Source organism: Denticeps clupeoides, chromosome 2, assembly GCF_900700375.1.
Source record: "Denticeps clupeoides chromosome 2, fDenClu1.1, whole genome shotgun sequence".
In the NCBI taxonomy this organism is placed as follows: domain Eukaryota; kingdom Metazoa; phylum Chordata; class Actinopteri; order Clupeiformes; family Denticipitidae; genus Denticeps; species Denticeps clupeoides.
This window is the reverse complement of record NC_041708.1, coordinates 13,857,571-13,881,913: the sequence shown is the minus strand read 5'-3', so window position 1 is coordinate 13,881,913 and position 24,343 is coordinate 13,857,571. Positions and strand designations below refer to the sequence as shown.

General features: G+C 39.7%; 1 protein-coding gene across 3 annotated transcripts in view; it reads right to left on the bottom strand.

Moving 5' to 3' along the window:
• Positions 1-24,343, bottom strand: part of ate1 (arginyltransferase 1) — a 55,148-nt gene that overhangs the window by 23,579 nt on the left and 7,226 nt on the right. Inside the window, exons 2-8 of one of the 3 annotated variants that reach the window (XM_028969598.1) lie at positions 22,253-22,316; positions 18,869-18,931; positions 18,653-18,750; positions 14,321-14,521; positions 10,922-11,136; positions 9,217-9,345; positions 7,553-7,681 (exon numbers count right to left, since the gene is read on the bottom strand). In XM_028969598.1, the coding sequence (XP_028825431.1) occupies positions 7,553-7,681; positions 9,217-9,345; positions 10,922-11,136; positions 14,321-14,521; positions 18,653-18,750; positions 18,869-18,931; positions 22,253-22,316 (899 nt within the window). The remainder of the gene's footprint in view (positions 1-7,552; positions 7,682-9,216; positions 9,346-10,921; positions 11,137-14,320; positions 14,522-18,652; positions 18,751-18,868; positions 18,932-22,252; positions 22,317-24,343) is intronic. The other 2 variants (XM_028969600.1, XM_028969599.1) reach the window with 2 other exon arrangements.

Below are 24,343 nucleotides of genomic sequence, written 5' to 3'. Positions count from 1 at the left end.
GGGAACTGCTTTACCCTTTAAACTCAGACCTGACATCAGTATTTCTCCAGGTTTATTTGCTTCAGAACAGCTGGGCTCTGTGATTAGACCCTGCTGGCCTGACTCACGCTCTGCTTTACAAAATGACCACACTATGTTAGAAACATTAGGGTTTGCTGGGTAATATTACCCAGAGGGCCATGGGGTAGTGATGACATTTTCCACACAGGTTCCCTGGTGTGTATGTGTATCTCCAGGAGCCTGGCAGACCTGAGACTACTGGCGTGCATGCACGCGCACACACACACACACACACACACACACACACACACAAAGTACCAACAAACACCAACATTCTCTCCAACAATGGAAATTACAGGAAAATGAATTCATTTACCATTCATTTGGATGAATGGTAAAGTATCTCACACTCCCATGTCATCGTTCTTTTACTCCCAAAAAAGTGCACACTAAAATGGAGCCCATTACATTTTTCAACCAGTCAACACATTTGCATGATTAACTGCAACTGTGCTGCATGATTAACTGCAACTGGTGTTCAATACTATTTAAACCATTATGATCACACAATAATCTTTCCCAGTTCCCCATTCATCTCAATATAGTTTTTATGCTTCCTTATTTGCCATCTTTCTTACTGTCTTCTATTCTTCTTTAAAATCTTTCCCAAAACAGCACTAAATGAAACCCCGATCATACAAACCTATTGGCTGCCACTTGACCTCTGACACAAACAGGAACTAAAAGGGAGAGTCATGGTTCTGATTGGCAATTTTATTACTTGAGAGCTATTTTTTTTTACATTTACGGCATTTGGCAGATGCCCTTATCCAGAGCGACTTACAACGTGCTTTCATGTTACCATCAATTAAGTCATCAGTTCTGATTCACTAGTACACAAACCATGAATACAATAATTTTATTCACTGCTGTAAGCTGAGTGCCATGTCAATTATAAGTCCATGTGCAAACATGTGCATTCACTGTAACAGAGAACATAAAAAAAAAAATCATTAGATGTCTGCACACACACACAGGACACTCAAATTTGCATTATGCGAAGTGATAGACATTAAATGTGGGGCAAATTTGCTAGAATAAGGTCATAGCTAATTTACATAAATAGGTCAAATAAATAAATGCTTGATGCATACAGTACAGGTGAAACGTTTATCTTCATAGTTTTGATGTGTTCAGTGAAAATAAATGGTCATGAAAATAAAGAAAACACATTCAATAAGAAGGTGTGTCCAAACATTTGGCCTGTACTGTACCTGTATCTTGAAGAAAATAAGATAGAACAGGCAGAACACATTTGTAATGTGTTTTTAAATTATATGGAAGAAGTCTGAAAATTAACAGTGCTCACATGCAGGCTACATCCTCATTCTGGATTTTTGAAACTCAAGCCCAACAATGTCTCATGTCACTGGTTTTATAATCTATTAATTTACGTAAGTCCTGAGGACATCTTTGATATTACACTAACAAAAACACAATGAGTGCATCTGTGTGTGCTCAGTGCCCACTGAGTTCAATATATCTGTTTTGATCATAAAAAGAATTAATTAAATAGGGTAAATTTATTACATTTAGTAAATAGGGTGGAGAGCAAAGAAGAGTCAGACTTGACAGGACTATGAACCCAATATTGTCTTGACTGGTGCCACTGGAACCATTTAATGTGTGTCATTCCAGTGACCTGTAGCTGAACATTTTATGAATCAACCCCCCCCCCCCACCTTTTCACGAAGTGAAATAGGTTTCGTCTCTCTATAGACATGCATTTTAGTTCTTCTCAGGGTGGTAGTGTTATGGAGCTTGTCTACACGTCAAGAGTTTTTTCAGCTCCAGTCAGCACTCTCTTCCTATAGTTATCCTTTTCCTACTTTCTCCAGCCTGTGTAGTCACTGCCTGTAATTAGCACACTGGCTAGTAGAATCAGTAAATAGTTTTGTGCAGGGCTCTGCTGCTCTGTAAATCAAGACCACATGTGGAAGCATATGAATGAACGTGTGTCTGTGTGTGGGGTAAAAATGGATTGGCTGAGAAGTGAGAAGGGGTGCTCTCTGTAAATCTTTCCAAGAAGTTTCACGAACATGTGTGAAAAGAGAAAAAAAAAGAACAAAATCTGGCACAGATTCAGCAATGGGCTCGATTCAAATGCATGCTGCACAGGTCCAACAGCCAGTCTCCATGTACCCCTTCTGTGCTGACATTAGTTTCTGTGCAGCAGCAGGAAGACACTACCTGTTTGCCATGTACAAATGCATTAATAAATCCCTGTTGGTTGTGTGTGTATACACACACACACACACCGGTTCTTTCGGCTCGTGCAGTTATGAGTTAGTGTAAGGATTAGGATCTTAAATGTACCTAAGAACCATAGCAAGTGAGTGCAGTGGCACAGGCAACATAGGTAAATGCTAAGGGTGCCACCCGTCCAGGGAGCACCACATATGAAGAAACGAGAGAAAAAAAAAAAAAAAAAAATGCATGTAAAGTGTTTCTGAGTTTGTATTAAACTAGTTTGTATTAAAAGGTCCCAATCATGAAAATTACACTTCGTGAGATTATTTAACATTAATATGAGTTCCTCTAGCCTGTCTACTATCCTGCGGTCTCCAGAAATGGCAATAGGTGTTATCTTCCCTTTCTTATGCTTTTCCGGCTAGAGAATTAGCCGGAAAAAAACATTATCTCAATCAACCTAACATGTGAAGCATTTGAAGCTGCTCTATGATTGGATGTAAAAATGAGCACAGACGTATTTTTAGTTCAATCATGCAAGTCAAAAAATGCAAGAAAAAAAAAAAAAAAAAAAAAAAAAAAAAAAAAAAACTCACGTGTGGGACTGGCTAAAAGTAGCTGTAATTCTGTGGCTGCAGGTTTTACATCCAATCACAGAGCAACTGCAATGCTTTGCAAGTTTTCAAGTCATGATGCTCGATGGAGTTCCTTTTTTTTATCCCAAGGCAAAATGGATAAATGGCCATTTGAGGTACAATTCTGATTGGTATGAATATGCCTAGAGTCCTGGAGGTCATGGAGGTTGTCAGGAGTGTGGCTGATAGACCCTTTGCCATTAAACCAATGTTTGGTAGGACAGTTAATGGACCTCTTGGCAGAGAATGTTGTGAAAAATCAGGATGTCAGTCCACGCCCACTGTCAAAAGAATTTCTGCAATATTGCTTGATTAACTCAAGGAGAAACTGCAGAGAGACAACCAAAGGATGGAGAGAGTAATACGGGCACTAGACAAGGAGCAAGAGGAACTTCAGCAGGAGTTTCAGAATCTCAGGACCATGAGCCTGTCCCTGCGTGACTTAGTATCAGAGGCAGAGTTCAGAGGCGGAGCAACAGATCGGCTAATACTCATTGCTTGAAGGTGGAGCTGCAGCAAGAGTTGGCCCAGAGCACAGAGAAGATAGACAGAGGGTACACTAAAGCAGAGAAATTCCAGAAGGTGAAGAATACAGAGATGGGCCAGAGGGATGGAGAGGTGGAAGCTCTGAGGAAACGGTTGAAAGGTTTGACTAAGGTGAATGAGGAGTTCTCTACTCCACTGGATGGGAAGGGAACTGGAGAGAACCCAGACCAAACTCTCATCAGGACAGAGGACTCTGGAACAGAAGGTGAGAAATGCCAAATGATAAGATGGATGGAATATGGCGGCAAGAGGTATGGAGAAGAGTAGAGCCTCAAGCTAGAGAGTGAAGGACTACAGGCCTCTGAGAAGGAGAGGGCTAAAATGGTTGAACTTCTGAAAAAGAAATCTACAGAGATTGCAGAGAAAGAGTAAGAAAATGAACTGCTGCAAGCCAGGATTCAGTCACGTGAGGCAGAGGGGATGGGAGGAAGAAGAAATCTTGGAGGGTCAGCTGATCATCCTGCAGGAACAGAATGACCAATGTCACAGTGGCGGTACCAGACAAGAAAGACTTGTGCGCCTGGTCAGATGGAAATGGAATTAAGGACCAGGTGATGGGGAAGCATACCTTGAGATGTGCTTTTTAATGTTTGGGATACTGTTTACTTAAAAAAAAATAAAGAACAAAGAACTATAAACTGACAACGAACCGTTGTTTCAAGAACACACGCATCAGGCAGTTGCGTTTATGAGTCTCCTACAGCACTCTTTATGTAACAGGTTATGGTATTTGCAAACATGCAACTTCTAGTATTAGGGGATTTTTAATGTAGGGTACATTTTCTTTTCTTTTTATATCTCCTGTCTCTTGGTTCTCCTGCTCTTGGTGTGTGTGCAAGTGTGCGGTCAGAGCTTTTCTTACTTTACTGGAGGTAAAAGTTGGGAAAAGTGAATAAATTTGGTTTAGGACCAAATTCATTTTCAACATAAAGGATATTGCCAATTTAGGAGCAGATGAGATTGGTAGCAATGAAGGGGGAGTGTTTCTAATTGAGTGAGAGCTTTATTTTGGCACTATCATACGTGATAATCGTTAGCCTTTATTCACCAAGTGCATGTTTTATTTGTTTCAAGTATGGAAGTTTAGTTTCTATTATGTTATTGAGAGTTATATTTGTTGTACTGTATGTGTTCATATTGTTGGTTTTATGTAATTATTTATAGAATAATGTGTCATGATTTGTTAAACCTTCTATTTATTTTTTTATGTTTAATTGGTAATTGGTCAATTTGTATGTTTTTTCTGTATGGGGAATCAATTTATTGCACACACAACCCATGTTTAATTTGGTTCAGAAGTAAAACATCCAGGGTCCAGGGGCAATGATTTACATTTATAAATATCGCAATTTCTAGTCACTGCAGGACTACAGACAGGCTAGGGGAACTAGTATTGGTAAAATAATCTGAAAATAAAATAAATAATCTGAATTTTTCATAATGGGGCACATTTAATTCAATTGAGAATTTGTGGTCAATCCTCATAAAGCGGGTGGACAAATAAAAACAAATTTTGACTCAAAGCACTGATTCATTATAAATGAATGGGACGGCATCAGTCAGGATTTGGCTGGTAATTGTACACCACAGAAACTGACAAAAAGGTTTTACAAGACTGAAGCAGTCTTTTCGTGAAAAAACAGTATTTGTGTCATTGTGCCTAACCTGGCAACCCCATTCATCGCTAAAGGAGTTAGGCAAGAGTGAAGGGAATGCCAACAAAAATCAATGTCTGCACCAACTACACCATAAAACTTAAAGTAATGTTTGGAGGAACCATATACACCCTCCCTCATTCACACATCACTCAATGATAATTCTGTTCAGTTATGGCACTGAAAATGAATCTGGCTGTGACGGCTTTTTATTATTTATTAATTTGCCTGTTTTACGAGCTGGAGAACTTTTTAGTTGGCAGCTTTGTGCTTGGCAGGGGAAGACATTTCTCTAACCCTGGGGGACAAAAGGCCCTTTACAGGTTAGTGAGAAAGTCCTGAAGCCCGGCAGCCTGTTTTAATATCTCCAACTCTCCACAATCCCACTTTCTGAATCTCCTTTACTTTACTTTGCAGACGCTTTTATTCAAAGCGACTTACACGAGGAAGACACCAGCAATTCTCATTCGGTTTCTATAGATTTTTTTCCTCCTTCAGTATTTGCTGGCAGTACACATATAAGTGGCACATGAAGAAAACCTCCCATATTTTATGACAGGGCTCTTTAAACCAATGTGTGAGGCTTGGGATGCATGCCAAAAACAGTTCATCCCTTTCTGGGACAAGAGACTCACATGGCACATCTGTGTTTTAATAAGATTTTCTTTCAGGAAATACAACACACACCACAATTACTGTACAGGAACATACATTACAAAACAGAAACACACAAACATTATGTCCGTGTGAAAACCTTACCTAATAACAGGTTGTCAGCAGTGTAACTGATTACTTTTAAAAGGACATTTCACCTGGTGCATGCACATATGAACACATACCTGTATTCATTTGGGGACTTATTAAAATGTAGTATTGACTTTGATACCAATTAGCACTGGTATCGATACTGCAATTAAAATTTTCAACAGGCATTGTAATGGGCAAGGCTTCTCCCGGCTACCTGGAGGACCCAAAGTTTACATGAGAGACACACAAAGCTTTCAAGTAAATGTAAAAAGCAAGAGCACTGTCTGGAAGTGTTTCAGTTCGGGCCAGGTTTGGGCTCAATTTTAATCCTTTTAGTTGTGGTCAAGTTTGGTCAAGTCGGGTTCAAACTTCTACAAAACCAGTCCTTTCACTGCTTGTAAATCTGTTTTACTAGACAGTGCATTTCTAGCCACTGCAAGACCATAGACAAGCTTAGGGAAGTCGTATTAATGTTGAATAATCTCACAAAATTGTTTTAACTGAAGGGCATTTCAAAGATTTAAGGAGGCGCGATTTATTGACGGAAAATTAAGATACCTATGTGCGTAAAAGGCATAAAATGTCTAAAGTGTGGGACCATTTTACGCTGCGTAAGGTAGACAACGTAGTGCAGTGTGTACACTGTAAAACGGACCTGGCTTACCATAGTAGTTCTTCGTCAATGCTACAGCACCTTAACCGCACTTCTGCAAGCGGACTCTGAGCTTCTACAAGGTATCTAACTGATATGAACATTAGCGTTTCTTAGAACATACATTATTTGTAATTATTTGTGTTATGAGTCGATAGTGACGAGGCACAAAGACAAACATTCTCCCTACCTACCTCATCTGGATACAACTGGAAAATGAACTGTATTGTTTAAGTTGGATTATTAGAAATACTTGAATTGTTGATTTATATTTTCTTTTTCACTATTTTGTACCTTTATACTTTTTTTTCCCTCTTTATTCTCAGATGGGCTATAGCAGGGGATACATCCCTTTTTCTTTTTTTTTATTAAAATAAAACTAGGGACAAATAGGCTAACCTATGTTTCATAGTTTTTCATGTACATCATGATTGTTTCACAGAAAAGTATTGAGTTTGAATTAAAAAAAAAACTTTTTTCGTGAGGAATAACAGCCAATTGCTTGCTCATTTTAAGAGGATTTTCATGTTGCATAACACACAATTGATAGTTGTTTAAAAACAAAGTATCAGTTATCCAATTACTCTATTAATCGATGAAAAAAAACTTGACAGACTACTCGATTCCAAAAATATTCAATAGTTGCAGCCCTGGTGTGTTCGGCATGCTTTTGCATGATCCATAATGACAAAATATTACATCACTGTGATCACTAATAATACTGCTGCACAGTTTATGTCCTACTACTTATGTCCAACCTTTCTGACTCATATGCACAGGCAATGGTGTATACCGTGAACATTCAATACAAGAACGATGTAAATTCTAGGACTATAATGGAAACATTTCCCTCAAAACACTCACAGACTTGAAGTAAAGCATTAATTGGACAAGTTGGGCAGTGAGGAGGTGAGAGAGGCTGGCCATTAACTCTATTCATGATGTGCATTAAAGAGTTTTGATTGGCCATATGGGCATTCTTGTGACTGCATCGCAACTGGAGGACCAGTGGACCTCTGCTGGAATATTCCAGTGCAGTTAGTTTCACACAGAGTTGCTTACCATACCTCACTCTCACCGCATTCAAATGGAGAATCGCCATGAATAGCCATCTGGTAAAGAGCATACAGCTTCGACGACTGCTCATAGGAAGTTGCAAACTGGGGGTCGTCGAAGTTGACTGGCACAAGTCTCACCTTCAGGGAGAAGGGATTGGAGTAATGAAAAAGTCAGGGAGCACAAAGTAGCAATATGTAATGGGAAAATAAATTAGAATACAATTAGAAGAAGACCAGATAAGAAAAGAGGAAGGCAGAATATAAGTAATCAAACGTAATAAAACGTAGTCACTGGGAGGAGACATTTAAATAAAATAATAAATAAAAATTATGTATCAGGAATGGACATTACAATTTAAACAGCAGTATTAGTATTTTATCATTATTAGTATTTTACATACATTAATACATGCCTGAAGAATCACAGTCCTTTTGTCTCTACTTCACTGTTCAAATGAAATCAGAGTGAATTGAGGAACTTTAAAGTGTGTGATTTTGGTGCCGCTAAGAAAGGATAGGGAAGAACAATCCTGAAGGTGAGGCTGGTGCGCCATACAAGTTTAGCTAACACTGTTTGGAGATGCAGATGATGTGGGAATTTAAAACCAGGCCTGAGTAACTCCTCCAGATTTGTTCATTTATGAAGGATGATACAACTTTAGCCATCCGACGCAAGAAACACGTAGACTGCATTGACCCAGGAAACTTGCAAAACTTGCAAGTTCTGATTCACATGCAAAAAGGAACTGAAGACACTAGAAAAACTCAACGCTTCAATTCAAGTACACGGAATGAAGCACACCATCTCGCTACACTGTGAAGCTTAACACCTCAGACCCAACTGCTGTTGAGAGCTAGCTGTGTGCCTCAGGCTATATGATACAAAGGCACACCCAAATTCATTTATTGCACATAATCTCCACACACCTAAACTAAAGGCCTATTGATAACTGACAGCTTGTCAGAAACTACAGCTGAGATTTATGGACATGGTACACACAGACCAAACTAGTCCTTGTAGGAATCATGTGACTAAGGCACAGCTAATGGATGAAGTGGTGTGGTGAAGATCAGATGCACATGCGGGTGCCTCATATGACGAGTGGAGGGGGAAAAAAATAAAACAAAACTTCACGACATGATCGCAATGTGTGGGTAAGAAGTGTGTTTGAGAGTGGGACAGCAGAGACTGCCGTGGCAATAGAAGAGTTATGGCCGCAGCACCTGTAGAAACACAGTGTCTAGTATGTGCGTCTGGGAGCATTTTACTCATTTCCTATATTCCTCTTTCAGCACGTCCCATACCTGCCACCCTCGGGACGCATTTTGCTCTTTTATAAACACACGCCCCATTTTCTTTACTCTCCACACACACCATCTTGCTATTTCCCCCTCACTCTTTATGTCTTCTGACCTGATCTCTCATTCGATCCATTTAATATTTTATACTACTGGAAGTAAAAGTAAACTTTCCAAGAGATTTCCTACAACCTCTCAGCCTTATGCTCATGGTTTCTTTTATGTGCTACACCCTCTCATTGTGGCAGGTATATATTCTTTCCAATGAGCACTGGAGCTGAAGGAGCTTACAGGACGTCCATCCATCCCTCCCTCAACCTCACTCCGTCGCTGAAACCCACCAAAGCGCCAACAATTGACCCCTGGACCCTGACCTGACTCTCGCTGGGCTTGTCTGGAGGGTCCTCGTGAATGGCCATCTGGTAGAGTTTGTACACCTGGTAAGAGGCGTCGAAAGAGGCTTTGAACTGTGAACTGGGGGGGCTGGAGCGCACTAGTCTCACCTTCAAAAGAGGAGCAGCAGAAGAAGGGTTAAAAACAAAAGCAGTAGCTCTTCTGATGAAAACACTCTGGGGAATCATACACCTATTACAGAACACAAGAATCACAAACCCTTTTCTCCCAGTCAGCAACAATAAGCAGACTAGGAACTACCGGTGCAACGGCCCATGAGAAATACAAAATTTTCTAAAATTTGTTTGGTTTTCTTGGACAGGCATCCTCTCAAGTCCTCTGAAAATTGACTCATAGCGGTAATTCAAAACCATGTTTGTTTTAGTTTGCCCCAAGCTTTTGACACTGTCCAAACCCAAGAAAACAAAAGTTGTTGGAGCCAGCGTGGAAGTTAACAGCGTAACTCTAGAAGAATTTCGGTGGTCAATTAGAACAATGTTTGAGCCATGATCTAGCATTATGACAGGATTTCGCTCAGATTAGTTGCTTGGTTGCTGAATTCAAAAAGACAATTCAACAAAATTCGAGAGCATATTTGGAATAGTTTTGGAGAAAACATCTCCATGAGGTTCAGGCTTAACAAAACATTCTAGACATTGTTGTGCACACAAAAATAAAAAGGCCATGCGGGAGCACAGAAATTTTACTGCAGGGTCACACTGCCCCATGCTGGCCGCTTATTGAAGCTCATCACATTGTGCTCTGTCCTCTCAGGTTTGTTCAAAATTTGTTTAATTTTTAAAAATAATAATTAAGACAAACATCCTCCACACACGAGCATTTGAGTAGCAGGGAAAATTATTCAGCACATTTAAAGCAGGTGTGATTTGGCTGAACCACATACAGCCAAACATCAAAGAGGAGCTTTTGTACAGTATGTCTCATTTGTCTCGGACTGGTTAAATCTCCCCAAGAAGATTACTCTCTCGATTACAGACGTAATCAGTCCTGTCTGTGTGGAAGAGGCTCTTTTTAAGTGCATATATTGAAGTGAGACCTCAAAAGTGATCACAGTATATCTGATCAGCTTAGGGGTCTATTAGTAAACTGGAAGATGAGCCATTAGCCTGTTCACTAATGGTGACATCACAGTAATGCAAAGTGGAAAAAAAAGAGACACTGCACAACACTGATCAGATTAGTAAGGAAACTTCAATAAGACCCTGTGGAATATGGATTGTTAAAATAACGAGCTAAGCAGTTGTCCATGAGTATGCTTTAAATCAATCAATTAACATTACTATATTTAAATACATATTTATTCTTTTATCGTTTTCATTCTGAGAATAATGCAATGATCTTCAATGACCTTCTGTTTCCAAGATCCAGAGATATCACGAGTGAGAAATGCAGTTATTTTTTACTCTGATTGTTAATCTAATCCAAATTTTGAGAGGACAGGGAGGATGCAAGTCAAAAGATCTGAAAATCAGATAATAATCAGAAAATTTGATAAATCTGCAGTAAATTGTCCAACTGTGAAATAATTACACTAATTTTGTAACTGTCTCTTTGGGGTCTTTAGATCTATTTCAAATTTGTAAATGGGCCTGATTTTGGTACTTGTATGCAAAGGACAAGCAAATGCTTTACGGCATAAAGAACCAATGCCCTGAATGGTCTCACCTCAAGACGATGAAGAGCGTCACCATGGAGGGTATCGGCAACAAAATCATCCAGAGATTTGAGCTGGTTGGGAACGGATTGCACTCGGAAGGCGGGTTTTGATGTGCTGGATTCTCCAGCCTCCTGCTGGAGCATCTGCTCCTTCTGCATCCGACGTTCCTTACGGACATCTTTCGCCTTCCGACACTGTGGCCTGCTCGGGTCAGCTCCCATGCCTGACAACGGGGGACAGTAGAGAGGGTGTAAGAACAAGTCCCTCTGCCTATGCCTGGCAGGTCTACCTCTTAACAATATATATAAGGCATCCCCTCTGTTTAGGAGCTCCAGCTGAAGAAGTTTCAGCAAGATGGTGGTCAACTGGGAGCGACCCGCTCTGTTTTCCAAATGTGCGTGTAAAGTGAAAGTAAAGTGATTGTCAATGTGAAACACAGCACAGCACACGGTGCACACAACTAAATGCATCTTCTGCTTTTCACCCTTGGTGAGCAGTGGGCAGCCATAAAAGGCGCCTGGCGAGCAGTGTGTGGGGACTGTGCTTTGCTCAGTGGCACCTCAGTGGCACAGTGGCTCTTTGGGGATTTGAACCGGCAACCCTCCCACTATGGGTTTGTTTCTTTACTCGCTAGTGTGTATGTGTACAAGCAAACAATAAATAAATAACAACTCTCGCCTGGTCGTTTTTTTTCAATCCACAGCTATACCAAACAACTGAAGTTTAAAATGAGGTTTGAAGCTGTTAGTAGTTTGAAAGCTTCATACCTTCTGTAAACAATAGGGTGGTGTAATTCTCCAAATTGTATGCATCCCGGTGTCCCAAGTTCACTAATGCATGTCAAACCATGTTCCTGACTATCCCTGGGTGCAGTAAAAAGCAGTCACACAACCCTTTGGTTTCTTTAATAATCGCAGTCTCTGAAAGCTTCTACACCTCATGGAAAAAAATTATAAAATGAAAAAAAAAAAAAAAAAAAAAAAAAGGTACCGTCCCCACACACTGCTCCCTAGGTACCTTTCATGACTGCTCACCAAGGTTAAATGCAGAGAAGACATTTCGTTGTGTCTCACCGTGTGCACAGTGGCACTTCACTTTCATTTGCAGTGGTCTGCATGGAACCAAGACAAACTGTGAATCAACAGCCGTACTCTTACATAAGTGCGCGCACACACACCACACACAAAAATAGAAGGTTTATGTAGTACTCACGGCTACAGATCAGAGGGGACTGAAAAAGTGGCGGAAGGAAACTCAGTAGGATGAGGAGGACAGTGGGGAAGGCCTGAAGAGCTACCCTTTCACTGACAGACAGAAGGACGGAACTGGCCTTCTAAGATACTGTAAGTGTGTGCGTGTGCACACACACATACACACATAATCTTCTCCGCTGGCCCAGCACCAGTCCCTTTCACTTCTCCGGGCATCCTATGTCAACAGTTTACATGCTGACATCCTGTTTGGAGCAATAGTGAAGTGAGAGGTTGTTTCCTGCCTGCCACTGGGCCAACTGCCGCCAAGCAGCACTCGCTTGCCTGCCATCACTTCAGAGAATTGGCGGGAGAGCACCAGAGAGGAAACAAGGAAGCCAAGGCATGCCATCAATCTCCCTCTCTCTGTCTCAAACACACTGACACAGAGCAGAGCTCACAGCTTTATTTACTGTGGAAAAATGGTGACCCGGGAACAGATGTCTCTGACCTCTGGTTGTGACTGGTGACCGTCGAAACCCCACTAGAGCTCACCCTGAATCTGACAATCATGGTAATAAAATCACTAAAGCTATGCAATATGGCAAAAATTGCCATGATATACTTTCCCATACTGAAATTTTTTTATCACAATTTACGATTTTTATTACAATTTGAATATCACCAGACTGAAACAGAACGTATGCAATATAAATTTGGCCAACAGGAGATATTTTGATTATATAGGCCTACCACAGAACCCACTCCTCGTGAAAATGACAGTCACGTCACATGCGCAAAGCCATGCCTACTTGCAGTGCAAGCCATTCATTTTGGGTGAAAGCACTGGCAGAGTTTCCGCAGATCTTTAAAAAAAATCTTAGACCTTAAAAATCATTAACAATGACTAGTAATCCATAAAGCTAAAAGGTCTTAAAAATACTGCAGACCAAATAAAATGAAAATAATCTGTCAGTAATCCGCTGGTTGCTGGACACTTTTGGTTTTAGATGCAGAAAACAAAAAAAACTGTCAATTTGCTCACATTTGCTAACTCCAAACATTGTGGAGTATTGTAACTTGTTACAAACAGCAAATTGTCACACACAGCCCTTATTCAGTTTTCCCGTTCCCTTCTGCTGGAGGGAGTGAATGGAGCCGATAAATACAACCGAAAGGTCATGAGAACACAGACAAATGCGTGCACACACACAGTCAATTGTACATCTTTTCTGACAGATGAGTTCCTGTGGAAGCCCATTTTCCCAGTTCAGTAGTTAGCACTTTATAACACACACTTCACTGCAGCTCAGAGGCAGCTTGAACACATGCATGCACACAGGCATACATACACACACACACACACACACACAGAGAGAGAAACTACGCACAAAACACACACAGCCCTTATTAAACATGACAAAAGGTACAACTCAGTGGTACCTTCACAATGACAATTCCCCCATCATTTTGGTGTGTGTCGCTTTAAATGATAATGATGAGAAAAGAGAGGCAGGGTGAGGAGAAGAGCAGCCTATAGGAGTGAGCAGGCATTCACGGGAATGACATCATGAACAGTATTCACCAATCACAATGTTGGGTACAACCAGCTATTAGGGGACGTCAATGGCTTTTTACATGACTTTATGTTTATTTCGTATTCCAAAACTTTTGAATGGGCTGGAAAATTATCTTTTCAAATTCCATGACTTTAAGGTTTCCATGACTGTAGGAGTCCTGTTCACTGAAGCACTGTATGTATAATGGCCTGGGAACAGGTTCTCTACAGCTTCTCTTGCACTTTCTTTGCTGAGACATGTTGACTCCTCAGGCTCTGTGCTCTTCAGATAAAAGAACCCTAAATCAAGCACTGCTGCTTGAAAATGAACCAAAATTCAAGGACATGGTTGCTCCTGAAATGAAACAAATTCTGAAAACGTATTGCATCTGAGTAAATCTCAGCTCCTTTGCACCCCCTGCTGGCTCTCGGTTACATCAAACTCCAAATAAAATTGTGTGAATTTTATTGCTGTCCTTTTCGGGTTCTGATCGATCTGAAGATATAATTTCATAGTGTCCAGCCCCACACAAAATGCAACCATCTAGCATTACTGGGCATGTGCATAGCTCCTAGAAAATACATAACAGTTTTTGATTAAACCCACAAGTATTTGAATTACATCTTTAAATTTTTAATAATGATTAATAATGTATTACCAGGTTTAGGGGTACTGTGTGTGGGCTTGGTTGGTGAAGGAGAGACCACTTCCTGTCTTGTGCTTTCTGGAATCTCACCCACAGTCTCAGTTTCATCCTTTGGGATCTCAGAACTGATTGATGCCTCCAACTCAGATTTTTGCAAGTTGGGGGAGTCCCGTAGGGGTACAGACTCCTCACAGTGAGAGTCCATGGGCTGTCCTGAGGAACAAAAATGATTATGGTAAGTTATATGCATCTTATGCTTGCGTATGCTTCTTTAAATTTATGAAACTAAAGTCTGTAAATGGAGTAGCATTTTAGTGTGTCATTGTACTGAAAGCTTCAATGTTTTCTGTGTATAAAAGCAGGTAGAGAAACTGCAGTCACCTGATAAGCCCTTGGTACAAGTGATAGGTATTGTTAAATTGTCGTTAGTGCCCATCGAACTCATTCCTTAACAATATTCTTACAGGTACTGGAGAAACGGAAATTTACTTAACAGTGCATCTACAGGTTTAAGAAAGCCATAATGTAAGAATTTTTATGACCTTTAAGTACACTTTCATCAAATTTATCCATGCATTGGCATAGTCAAATACATCTGTCCAAGAGCAGACACTGTTCTAAAATACAATATTAATTGTATTTTAAGTAATATATTATTATTTATATATTAATTTTCCTTCAACATTTCTGTTAGATTTTTGCCTTTTTACTTTCCAGTATCTATCCCTACTTCAAATCAGCCCTGACACAGAAGGACCTGCTGAGTTCATTTCAGTGATCCTCTCGTTAACACAAGTTAGAATGTTGTCAAGCACAAGGCTGGAGATCAGTCTGTGATGCTGATTGAGTTAGAATAGCAGACTGGATGCTTTAAAAGAAGGGTTATGCTTGAAATCATTGTTCTTCCTTTGTGAAGTCCTTTCTGATTGTCCAAAGAAGAAAAGGTGAGTACTACCATGAGTCCTGTCTCATGCCAACAATAAAGCATCCTAGACCATTCATGTGTGGGGCTGCTTCTCATGCAATGTAGTGGGCTCACTCACAATTTTGCCTAAGAACACAGCCATGAATAAAGAATGGTACCAAAACTAGAGGTGCAAACATTCACTTTGCCCACGATTCGATTACGATTATCATTACCTCAATATAAATGCACCAGTGTGGATGCTTTGATTTGCTACAATGAGCAGAAAAGCTCAGCATTCCATCCTCACCTTATAACAGTCGTGTGTGTGTGTGTGTGTGTGTATATATATATATATATATATATATTGGTAGTTCTCCTGTAAATGCACACCTTTCTCATGCTTCACAAGTGTTTCCTCCACTACACAAACCAAACACATTACAACCTGAAGCAACAAACACCAGAAAAATGCCTGGTTCAGATGTCTATGGTGTCAGGGGAGTGCAGAGGGGATGCAAACCATTTTCTTGCTCATTGTAGAAAATCTCAAGCCGCTTTTAGACTGAATGCAGCAGTGCTGCACTTGAGGCTGGGCTCAGCGTAAAGGATTATGCGTGGCTTTCTAAACTCCTGGTAAAACTATAATAATATTGTGTTGTAGATCTCTGGCTACTCAGAGACTGTTAGGATGAGCTTCTCCTCCATTCCCACCTCCTGTGTGTGTGTGTGTGTGTGTGTGTGTTTCAAAGTGTCAGAAAGAACACTAGCATGCTTTGGTTCTATGGGTCGTAAATATGCCACAGCACGCAGAGGTCAAAGTTCAACAAATTTCAATGAGCACAGTGCGAGAACAAGGATGCAGAGTACCATGTCATGCAGCATGAAACTCCAACCCAAAGTTGCACTGTACTTTGATCAGGCTGCACAGTCACTACTAGCATTTTTTAACAAAAATGTTTATGCTTCTTCCAGAAAATCACAAAGTAACCTCATAATGAACAACTCAATAGCGTGTTATGCAACATGAAAATCCTCTTAAAATGAGCAAGCAATTGGCTGTTATTCCTCACAAATTTTCTTTTATTTAAACTCAATACTTTTATTATATCAAAGCTTAAAACTTTTGGGTTACTGGCTCCCGAACTAAACCCATTTAATCTATCTCTCTGTGAAACATTCATGATGTACATGGAAAAAAAAAGAAACATAGGTTAGCCTATTTGTCCTTAGTTTTATTTTAATTTATAAAAGAAAAAAGGGGTGTACCCCCTGCTATAGCCCATCTGAGAATAAAGAGAAAAAAGGTACAAAAGAGTAAAAAGAAAATATAAATAAACAATTCAAGTTTTACTAATAATCCAACTTAAACAATACAGTTAAGTTTCCAGTTGTATTCAGATGAGGTTGTTAGGTGGAATGATTGTCTTTGTGCAATGTTATGTGCAAAATAGAGAGACTGAGTTGAGTTTTGTGTGTGTGTGTGTGTGTGTGTGTGTGTGTGTGTGTGTGTTTGGCGCGGGAGGGAGGGATGAATTACATGATATCATGCTATATCATGCCTCGTCACTATCAACTCATAACACATAATTACAAGTCATGTAATACAATATTTTTGTACACTCAGACAGCAATTACAATACCTTGTAGAAGCTTTCGGTTAAGGTGCTGTAGTTTTGACGAAGTACTTTTATGGTAAGCCGGGTCCGTTTTACAGTGTATACCCCGCACTATGTTGTCCACCTTACGCAGCGTAGAATGGTCCCACGCTTCATGCCTTTATGCCTTTTACGCACACCGGTATCTTCATTTTCCGCCAATAAATAGCGCCTCCTTAAATCTTTGAAATGCACGTCAGTTAAAACAGTATGTGTAGAACAATGATACCGGTGCTGCGCAGCTCTGCACTGCGTAGCTCCGCAGGAGTGATACGATAATAGATGGACTTTGGTGATGAATTAAACAAAGCCTTGAGGCAAATAATTTTCCTGAAATATTTTTTGTAATCGAATCATTTGAGTTATTCGAATAATCGATTAAGCCCTAATTCAGAGCAACTTACAATCAGTAGTTGCAGGGACAGTCCCCCCGGAGCAACTTAGGGTTAAGAGTCTTGCTCAGGGAAACAATGGTAGTAAGTGGGATTTGAACCTGGGTCTTCTGGTTCATAGGCAAGTGTGTTACCCACTAGGCTACTTCTATCACTAAGGGTGATGTGTTAGAAGTAAAGGACACATTTTGTTGTGAGCACCGTGTGCTGGGCTGCAGTGTTTCTCAATGACAACACAATGCATTGATTATACAATTCATTTCAACACCCCTAACCAAAGTACAGCAAATTCTTCCAACCATTCAAGAACAGTTTGGTGAAGAATAATGCCTTTTCCAGCATGATTGAGAGCCATGCCAACACTGAAGGAGCAAACTTTGTGAAAAACAGTATTTGTGTCACTCAAAACATTTAGCCCCGACTGCAAAAAATATTTATCAAAAATTTATGAACTGATTAGTAAATTGGAGTGTCATGCCACCACTCATTTCTAAAATATATCCAATGCACGTTGGTCATAGAGGTTGAAACATTGAGGAACTGTCTGAAAATAGTCCAGAATCATGATGTGTACATTTATTTAGTTATATTTATTTATGACACATAATTGTACATTTCTCATATACACTACTCACAATAAGTTAGGGATATTGAGTGCTTTTCCTGTATGCTCTGAATTTTAATGAAATATGATATGTAAAAGTTCCCTTTGATAAAATGTAAGAGAAGAGTGGAGTCGCTTGTCATAAACAGGCATCTCATAAACGGGCCTGCAGCTGTGTGGCAGTTGCATAACAATGTCTGAGTGCATAGGTCCTTAGGTACTGGTCATCATTGTGCTCTGTCAGTCATGGGGCTCCACTCCTGGGTCTGTCATGAACTCTGCCAGTAGTTCTGTGTCTTGATGCAAGTCTGCTGATGACACTTTGAGACACACCAAGACCACGAACAACATCTGACTACCTGCCATCGACCCGAAGGTGCACCATGGCCAGGTGATGTTGCTTAACTTATGTGACGCCGTGTTTTCATAGCTGTTTGAATGATGAACTTGGAATGGTTTACTGACAATACCAGATTGAGAAAGGTTGTCTCTTGGTATTTGTCCCAATATAAGGCACACCTGTACACAATGACACTATCACATGGAAAACACACAATGAGGTGTGTCTATAACCCCAATACAATTGCCTTCCTATCCCAAAAATGTCTGAAGTGAAACAAACACAAATGACATCCACTAAATCTCAGACAATATCCCTAACTTATTGTGAGTAGCATATTTGCCACATTCATTGAGAGGTTTCCAAGAAACACAGGAATCTAATAACAGTAGCCGAAATTGGTCTAGGATTGGTGCATATTAAAACAGTTGAAACCTTTTCCTCACCGTCATCATCAGGCATTTCTCCTTTGGACAGAAACTTTGTCATCTTCTTCATGATCTTCTTATGGGTCTTTGATGGCTGGAAGTTTAAGACGTGACACCTTCGAGAATGTACATACGTAAAACAAACATGAATAAATCTACATTCATTTAAGGTTCAGATCGAAAACCAAACTGTGTTGATATTCAAGCTCAGGATGGCACTGCATGCCTGTTTACCTGATGGTGTACTGTGGACAGCATGTCTTGTTCATGATGGGCTTATAGACATACTTCCCACTTCTGCAGAACGAAAACCAGTCGTGAACATGACCATAATTACCACAGCTCTCCTGCATTGATCAGCAAACTGACCTTTCGTAAGTAGCTTAAATGGTTACAAACAGGAAGGAAAAAAAATACAGTAGAACAAACACTAGTACCGGCTGAAGGTGACCTTGTGTGACTCCATAAACTATAATATTAATACAAAAAGTGAAGTTTCATCACTGAGATGGCATATCCTTTTCTAAAGGCAAGGGACTGAGAAAGGAGCTTATTTTTAAAATCAACATGACCGTGTATTAGAGGTATGAACTTTCACTGGTCTCACAATTCGATTAGATTATGATTATCAATGCCTTGATATCAATGAATGCATGCCGTACATTTTCTATATGGTCATGTGATTATTTCAAATAAAAAAAGGTAAGGTCTTGTAAACCTGGATGCTTTGAATTGCTATAATGAGCAGAAAAATTGTATTGTTCTCTTCCAAGATGTTTGCCTGTAACCACTAGTAAATTTTCAAAACAAAATGTCTAATTTCACTGCCGTGACAGAAGGTAAAGAATAGGGCTGCAACAACGAATCGATTAAATCGTTAAAAATCGATTACTAAAAGAGTTGGCAACGAATTTCCTAATTGATTCGTTAATTCGCGCGACGCGGAGACGTTTGATTATTTAAGAAAAAAAAAAAAAAAAAACTTTATTTGAGCGCGGAGTGAACACACTCGTTCTCTCTCGCGCACAGATGCTAGCAGAGTTTGGCGCCTCATAGACAGTGCGGAGCAAAAATAAAAAAAAGACAGAGCGGAGGTAGAGGACAGATACATGGCGGAGACAGCACCACGGCAATGATCCAGCACCTGAAACGCGTGTTTGATGAGGAGGAAGGGAGTCCAGCAGCAGGGTAAGTCACTACAGAATCCTACTTTTGTTCCGTTTTGAAGTGAGGAACGTAATGTCCCTGGTGCTGGTGTTTAACTCACCGCGGAGGAGAACTAGACGGGGACTTACAGCGAAACCTACAGGTGTGGAGGGGGATGAAACAGCGTTCGGACTGTTCTCTGCGTCTCCGTGTGGACGACAGAGGGTGGTAGTAGCCTAGTGGGTAACACACTCGCCTATTGTGTCCCTGAGCAAGACACTTAACCCTAAGTTGCTCCAGGGGGGACTGTCCCTGTAACTACTGATTGTCGCTCTGGATAAGGGCATCTGATAAATGCTGTAAATGTAAATGTTTACCCGTCATCCAGCTTGACAAGCATGACAAGCTAGCGTTAGCTCGTTAATAACAGTAGTAAAGCAGGGGTGCTATAGTTACTTTGCTTTAAAAGACTAAAGACATGTTTTTATTCACTGGCCTTTTTTGGACCATTCATTTTTCAATCTGTTGTCATGTATAGCTACACTACAAAAAAAGCTTTTCTTACCTAGTAATTTTGTCTCATTTCCAGTCCAAATATCTAAAAAATCTTAAAATCAAGATTACTAGAAAAGAAAAATGCCATGAGAAAATTAAGTGATGCTTAAAACTTCTGTTTGAGATTAAAATAATCGTTAGTTGCAGCAACATCTGGTAGCTAGAATTTACAATACATTAACATTTACAATAAACATTGCTTTGATTAACCAATGCATTGTAAAAAAAAAAAAAAAAAAAAAGAACTTGTGATTTTTATTTATCATTTTGCCCAGTCTTAATCAAGAGGTCCATGCGTTTAGTTTGTGGTGTGTATCTGTTGGAGTTACTTGTATGGAAAGGAACATTACCATAGTCAAGCCTCAGAACCACACAAACACTCTGGGGACATGAGTAGAACCCTTGAAGCCAAAGACGCAGACACAGGAGCACACATAAACACGCACACACACGCACTCAACCCATTGTGATGGGTTGCAATGTGGAACATAACCAATTATACCATATATATCGTTGCTTGGTGGTTTTCTGCCGACAGCTTAAAAATTCGACAGATTAATCGATTACTAAAATAATCGTTAGTTGCAGCCCTAGTAAAGAATTGAATTGACATTATAGTTCTACTGTAATACAAATCAATGGTGAACAAGTAAATGCCAGTTTTTCAGTGTTAATTCAACTCAGTCACAGCATAGAAACTAGATGTTTTCTTCTGAAAAAGGTTACAGACAAAGATTCCATTCAAGGCCTTTGTCAATTAAATTAAATAACATTTGTAAAGGTAAATTTGATTTCACTATAGACTTGATTTAAAGAACAACAATGTATTTAATGACTAATACCTTTCAATTAACATTATTTTTATTATTAATTCAGATAAAAATCGGTAAACAGTTGCATGTCAAAACCTTTATTCAAGGGCCAGTGGTGGCCTAGCGCTTACGGAAGCGGCCCTGTAACCAGAAGGTTGCCGGTTCAAATCCCTGAACCACAGAGGTGACACTGAGCAAATCACTGTCCCCACACACTGCTTCCCTGGCGCCTGTCATGGCTGCCCACTGCTCACCAAAAGTGATGGGTTAAAAGCAGAGGACACATTTTGTTCTGTGCACTGTGTGCTGTTCTACAGTGTTTCACAATGACAATCACTTCACTTTCAAAAGTGAACAGCAACACTGATGTTATTGTGACATCTTAGTTCAAAACAGTATTCTTAACAGAATTAAAATTTAAATGAATTTTTTATTCAACTGAATTAAACTAAACATCCAATTTCACATGACCCTGATGGGACTATTTAGACTGTGTACAGTCTAAACAAACAGTCTAAATACAGGCTTGGCAAGTGAAAAGATTGAGAACTTTACACTGTGTGGATGCTTTGATTGCTACAATGAGCAGAAAATGGTCTGTGTTCATTCCGCACTCCCCTGATGCCACAAACACCAGAAAAACACCTAGTGCAGCCTGAACACAGGCCATTTTCAGCAAAGTGTTTCGAAGTGGCACAAAGAAAACTTGCCCGCTTGGATTCTAACGGGCGGAAATAAGTCATGGCCACTGGGTCCTTGCCACGCAGTGTGAAACTCAGTATTCTCTGTAGATCAGGCCGCCATAGTCACAAACGGCACCACTTTTTTACAAGAATTTTTATAATGCCGCCAGAAAATCACCAAGCAACATCATTATGATGTAATCTATTATGTTCTGCACTGCATTGATAGACATTGCAATATAGTCCATGTCTGTATTGCGATGTATTAATTATATGATTAATTTCAACACCCCTACTGTGTATGATATATATGATAGTAAATTTATACTTTAAGCCAGATATAATAAGAGCAACAGATAAACATGAGGTGTTTTATTAATTTGTGTGTGATAAAAATAAAGGTAATAAAAAAGCAGTCTCACCTTCTCCATCCTCGATCAATAAGGTCCTGGTAGTCCTGCACAGTCATGGTATGAGACCACATGCCTGAGGGACAGGGACACACAATATCAACAAGTATTTTATCTGTGGAGAACTTTCTCAGCAACATCTGGTAGCTAGAATTTACAATACATTAACATTTACAATACACATTGCTTTGATTAACCAATGCATTGTAAAAAAAAATAACTTGTGGTTTTTATTTATCATTTTGCCCAGTCTTAATCAAGAGGTCCATGTATTCAGTTACTTGTATGGAAAGGAACATTACCATAGTCAAGCCTCAGAACCACATAAACACTCTGGGGACATGAGTAGAACCCTTGAAGCCAAAGACGCAGACACAGGAGCACACACACACACACACACACACACACACACATTCAACCCATTGTGATGGGTTGCAATGTGGAACATAACCAATTATACCATATATATCGTTGCTTGGTGGTTTTTCTGAAGTCGGAGCAGTCGCAACAGCAGCAACCTGCGGCATCTTGGAGGAAGGTGTCTTCTGCATTTAACCGCATTTAACAATCATCTTTGGTGAAACACAGCGTGAAAGGGGAGCAGTGTGTGAGGATGATGCTTTGCTCAGTGGCACCTCAGCGGTTCAGGATTCTGTTGTCACATGGGCTGACGAGCTCGCTGTTTTGTAGTGGGAGGGGAAAATGGGCGGGTCAGACAAGACGTCTGCTAAAACAGACAGTGTGTACAAAAAAAAAAAAAGCACCAATTCCACAAAATTAACCAATTCAACAATGATTCCACTCTTCCCCACTTCATCCTTTCATGCTCTTGTCTTTTATCCTTTCACTGCGTTCCAAGGCTAAATCAAAGTTCCCTTTTCTAGTTTATAAGTTATTATTTTGGCTTGGAAAGCCAAAATCTTGTTCTTCCACTTCTTATTCTTATTATCCGCTCATTTTTTGGCCATGCATCTCCTCCTACAGTTTTCACCCTACATACTCCAAATTTCACACATGTATCGGGCCTATGGCCGTGGGGTGTGCTTGTGCTTTTCTAAGGGATACGTGGTTCTGCCCACCTGCCACACCCAGTTTTCTGACCCATTTTTCCCATTGACTTAACATGGGACCACTTTTTGACAGGCTCTCAAAAAGGAATCATATTGTTTGGATTGGCAAGTAAGATCCATTGATTTTGGAGCTTCTTCAACATTAGGGATAGGCTATCATAAGATTTTATCAACATGAATACTTTTACACTATCAGTATATCCATGAGTATGGATAATTTATTGTTCTAACATATGAACAAAAACATAATTGATTTCTTTAATGGCTGAATATCTTCTTATTTCTGAAATGTATGATGCAAAACAATTTCAACAAACTAATATTATTACAATAATAACTAAAATGATTAAGAATAATGACCTTTTCACCTACATGTTTATACCAAATGAACATTTTACTCTGGTTTTAAAAAACGGTAAAATCCTACTCATCTATATTTAGATGTTTAACTTATTTATTTTTCAATAACACTCCAAAAACTCTCGCTTGAGCAGTCCCTTATATCCTGCTTTAGTGCAAATATTTGCAGGGCTACACTTGGGGCAGTGGTGACCTAGTGGTTAAGGGTGATGGGTCAAAAAGCAGGGGACACATTTTGTTGTGTGCACCGTGTGCTGTGTTGCAGTGGTTCACAATGACAATCACGTGTTTTAACTTATTCACCACCAACAAGCAGTACCAATTATGCTTTCATAGGTCTAGATAAAAAAAAAAAAACATTTATTTCAACATGAGCATTGTAACCTTTGCTTGTGCCCACAAATGGTCCCATCCTTTGCTGATTCTTACAAATATACAGCACATAATAGTGTAGCATTGTGACTTTAAAGTAGTGTGGGAAATGTGTTAAAAGCATAGTTTTTTGTTTTTTATATAGGTCTAGTCCCCAAATACTATATCAACATCAACAACATTTATTTCTTATATAGCCCAAAATCACATACAGTATGTCTCAATGGGCTTTGACAGGCCCTACAGTTGACACCCCCCACACTTGACCCTTCTGCACACAAGGAAAAACTCCACACAAAAA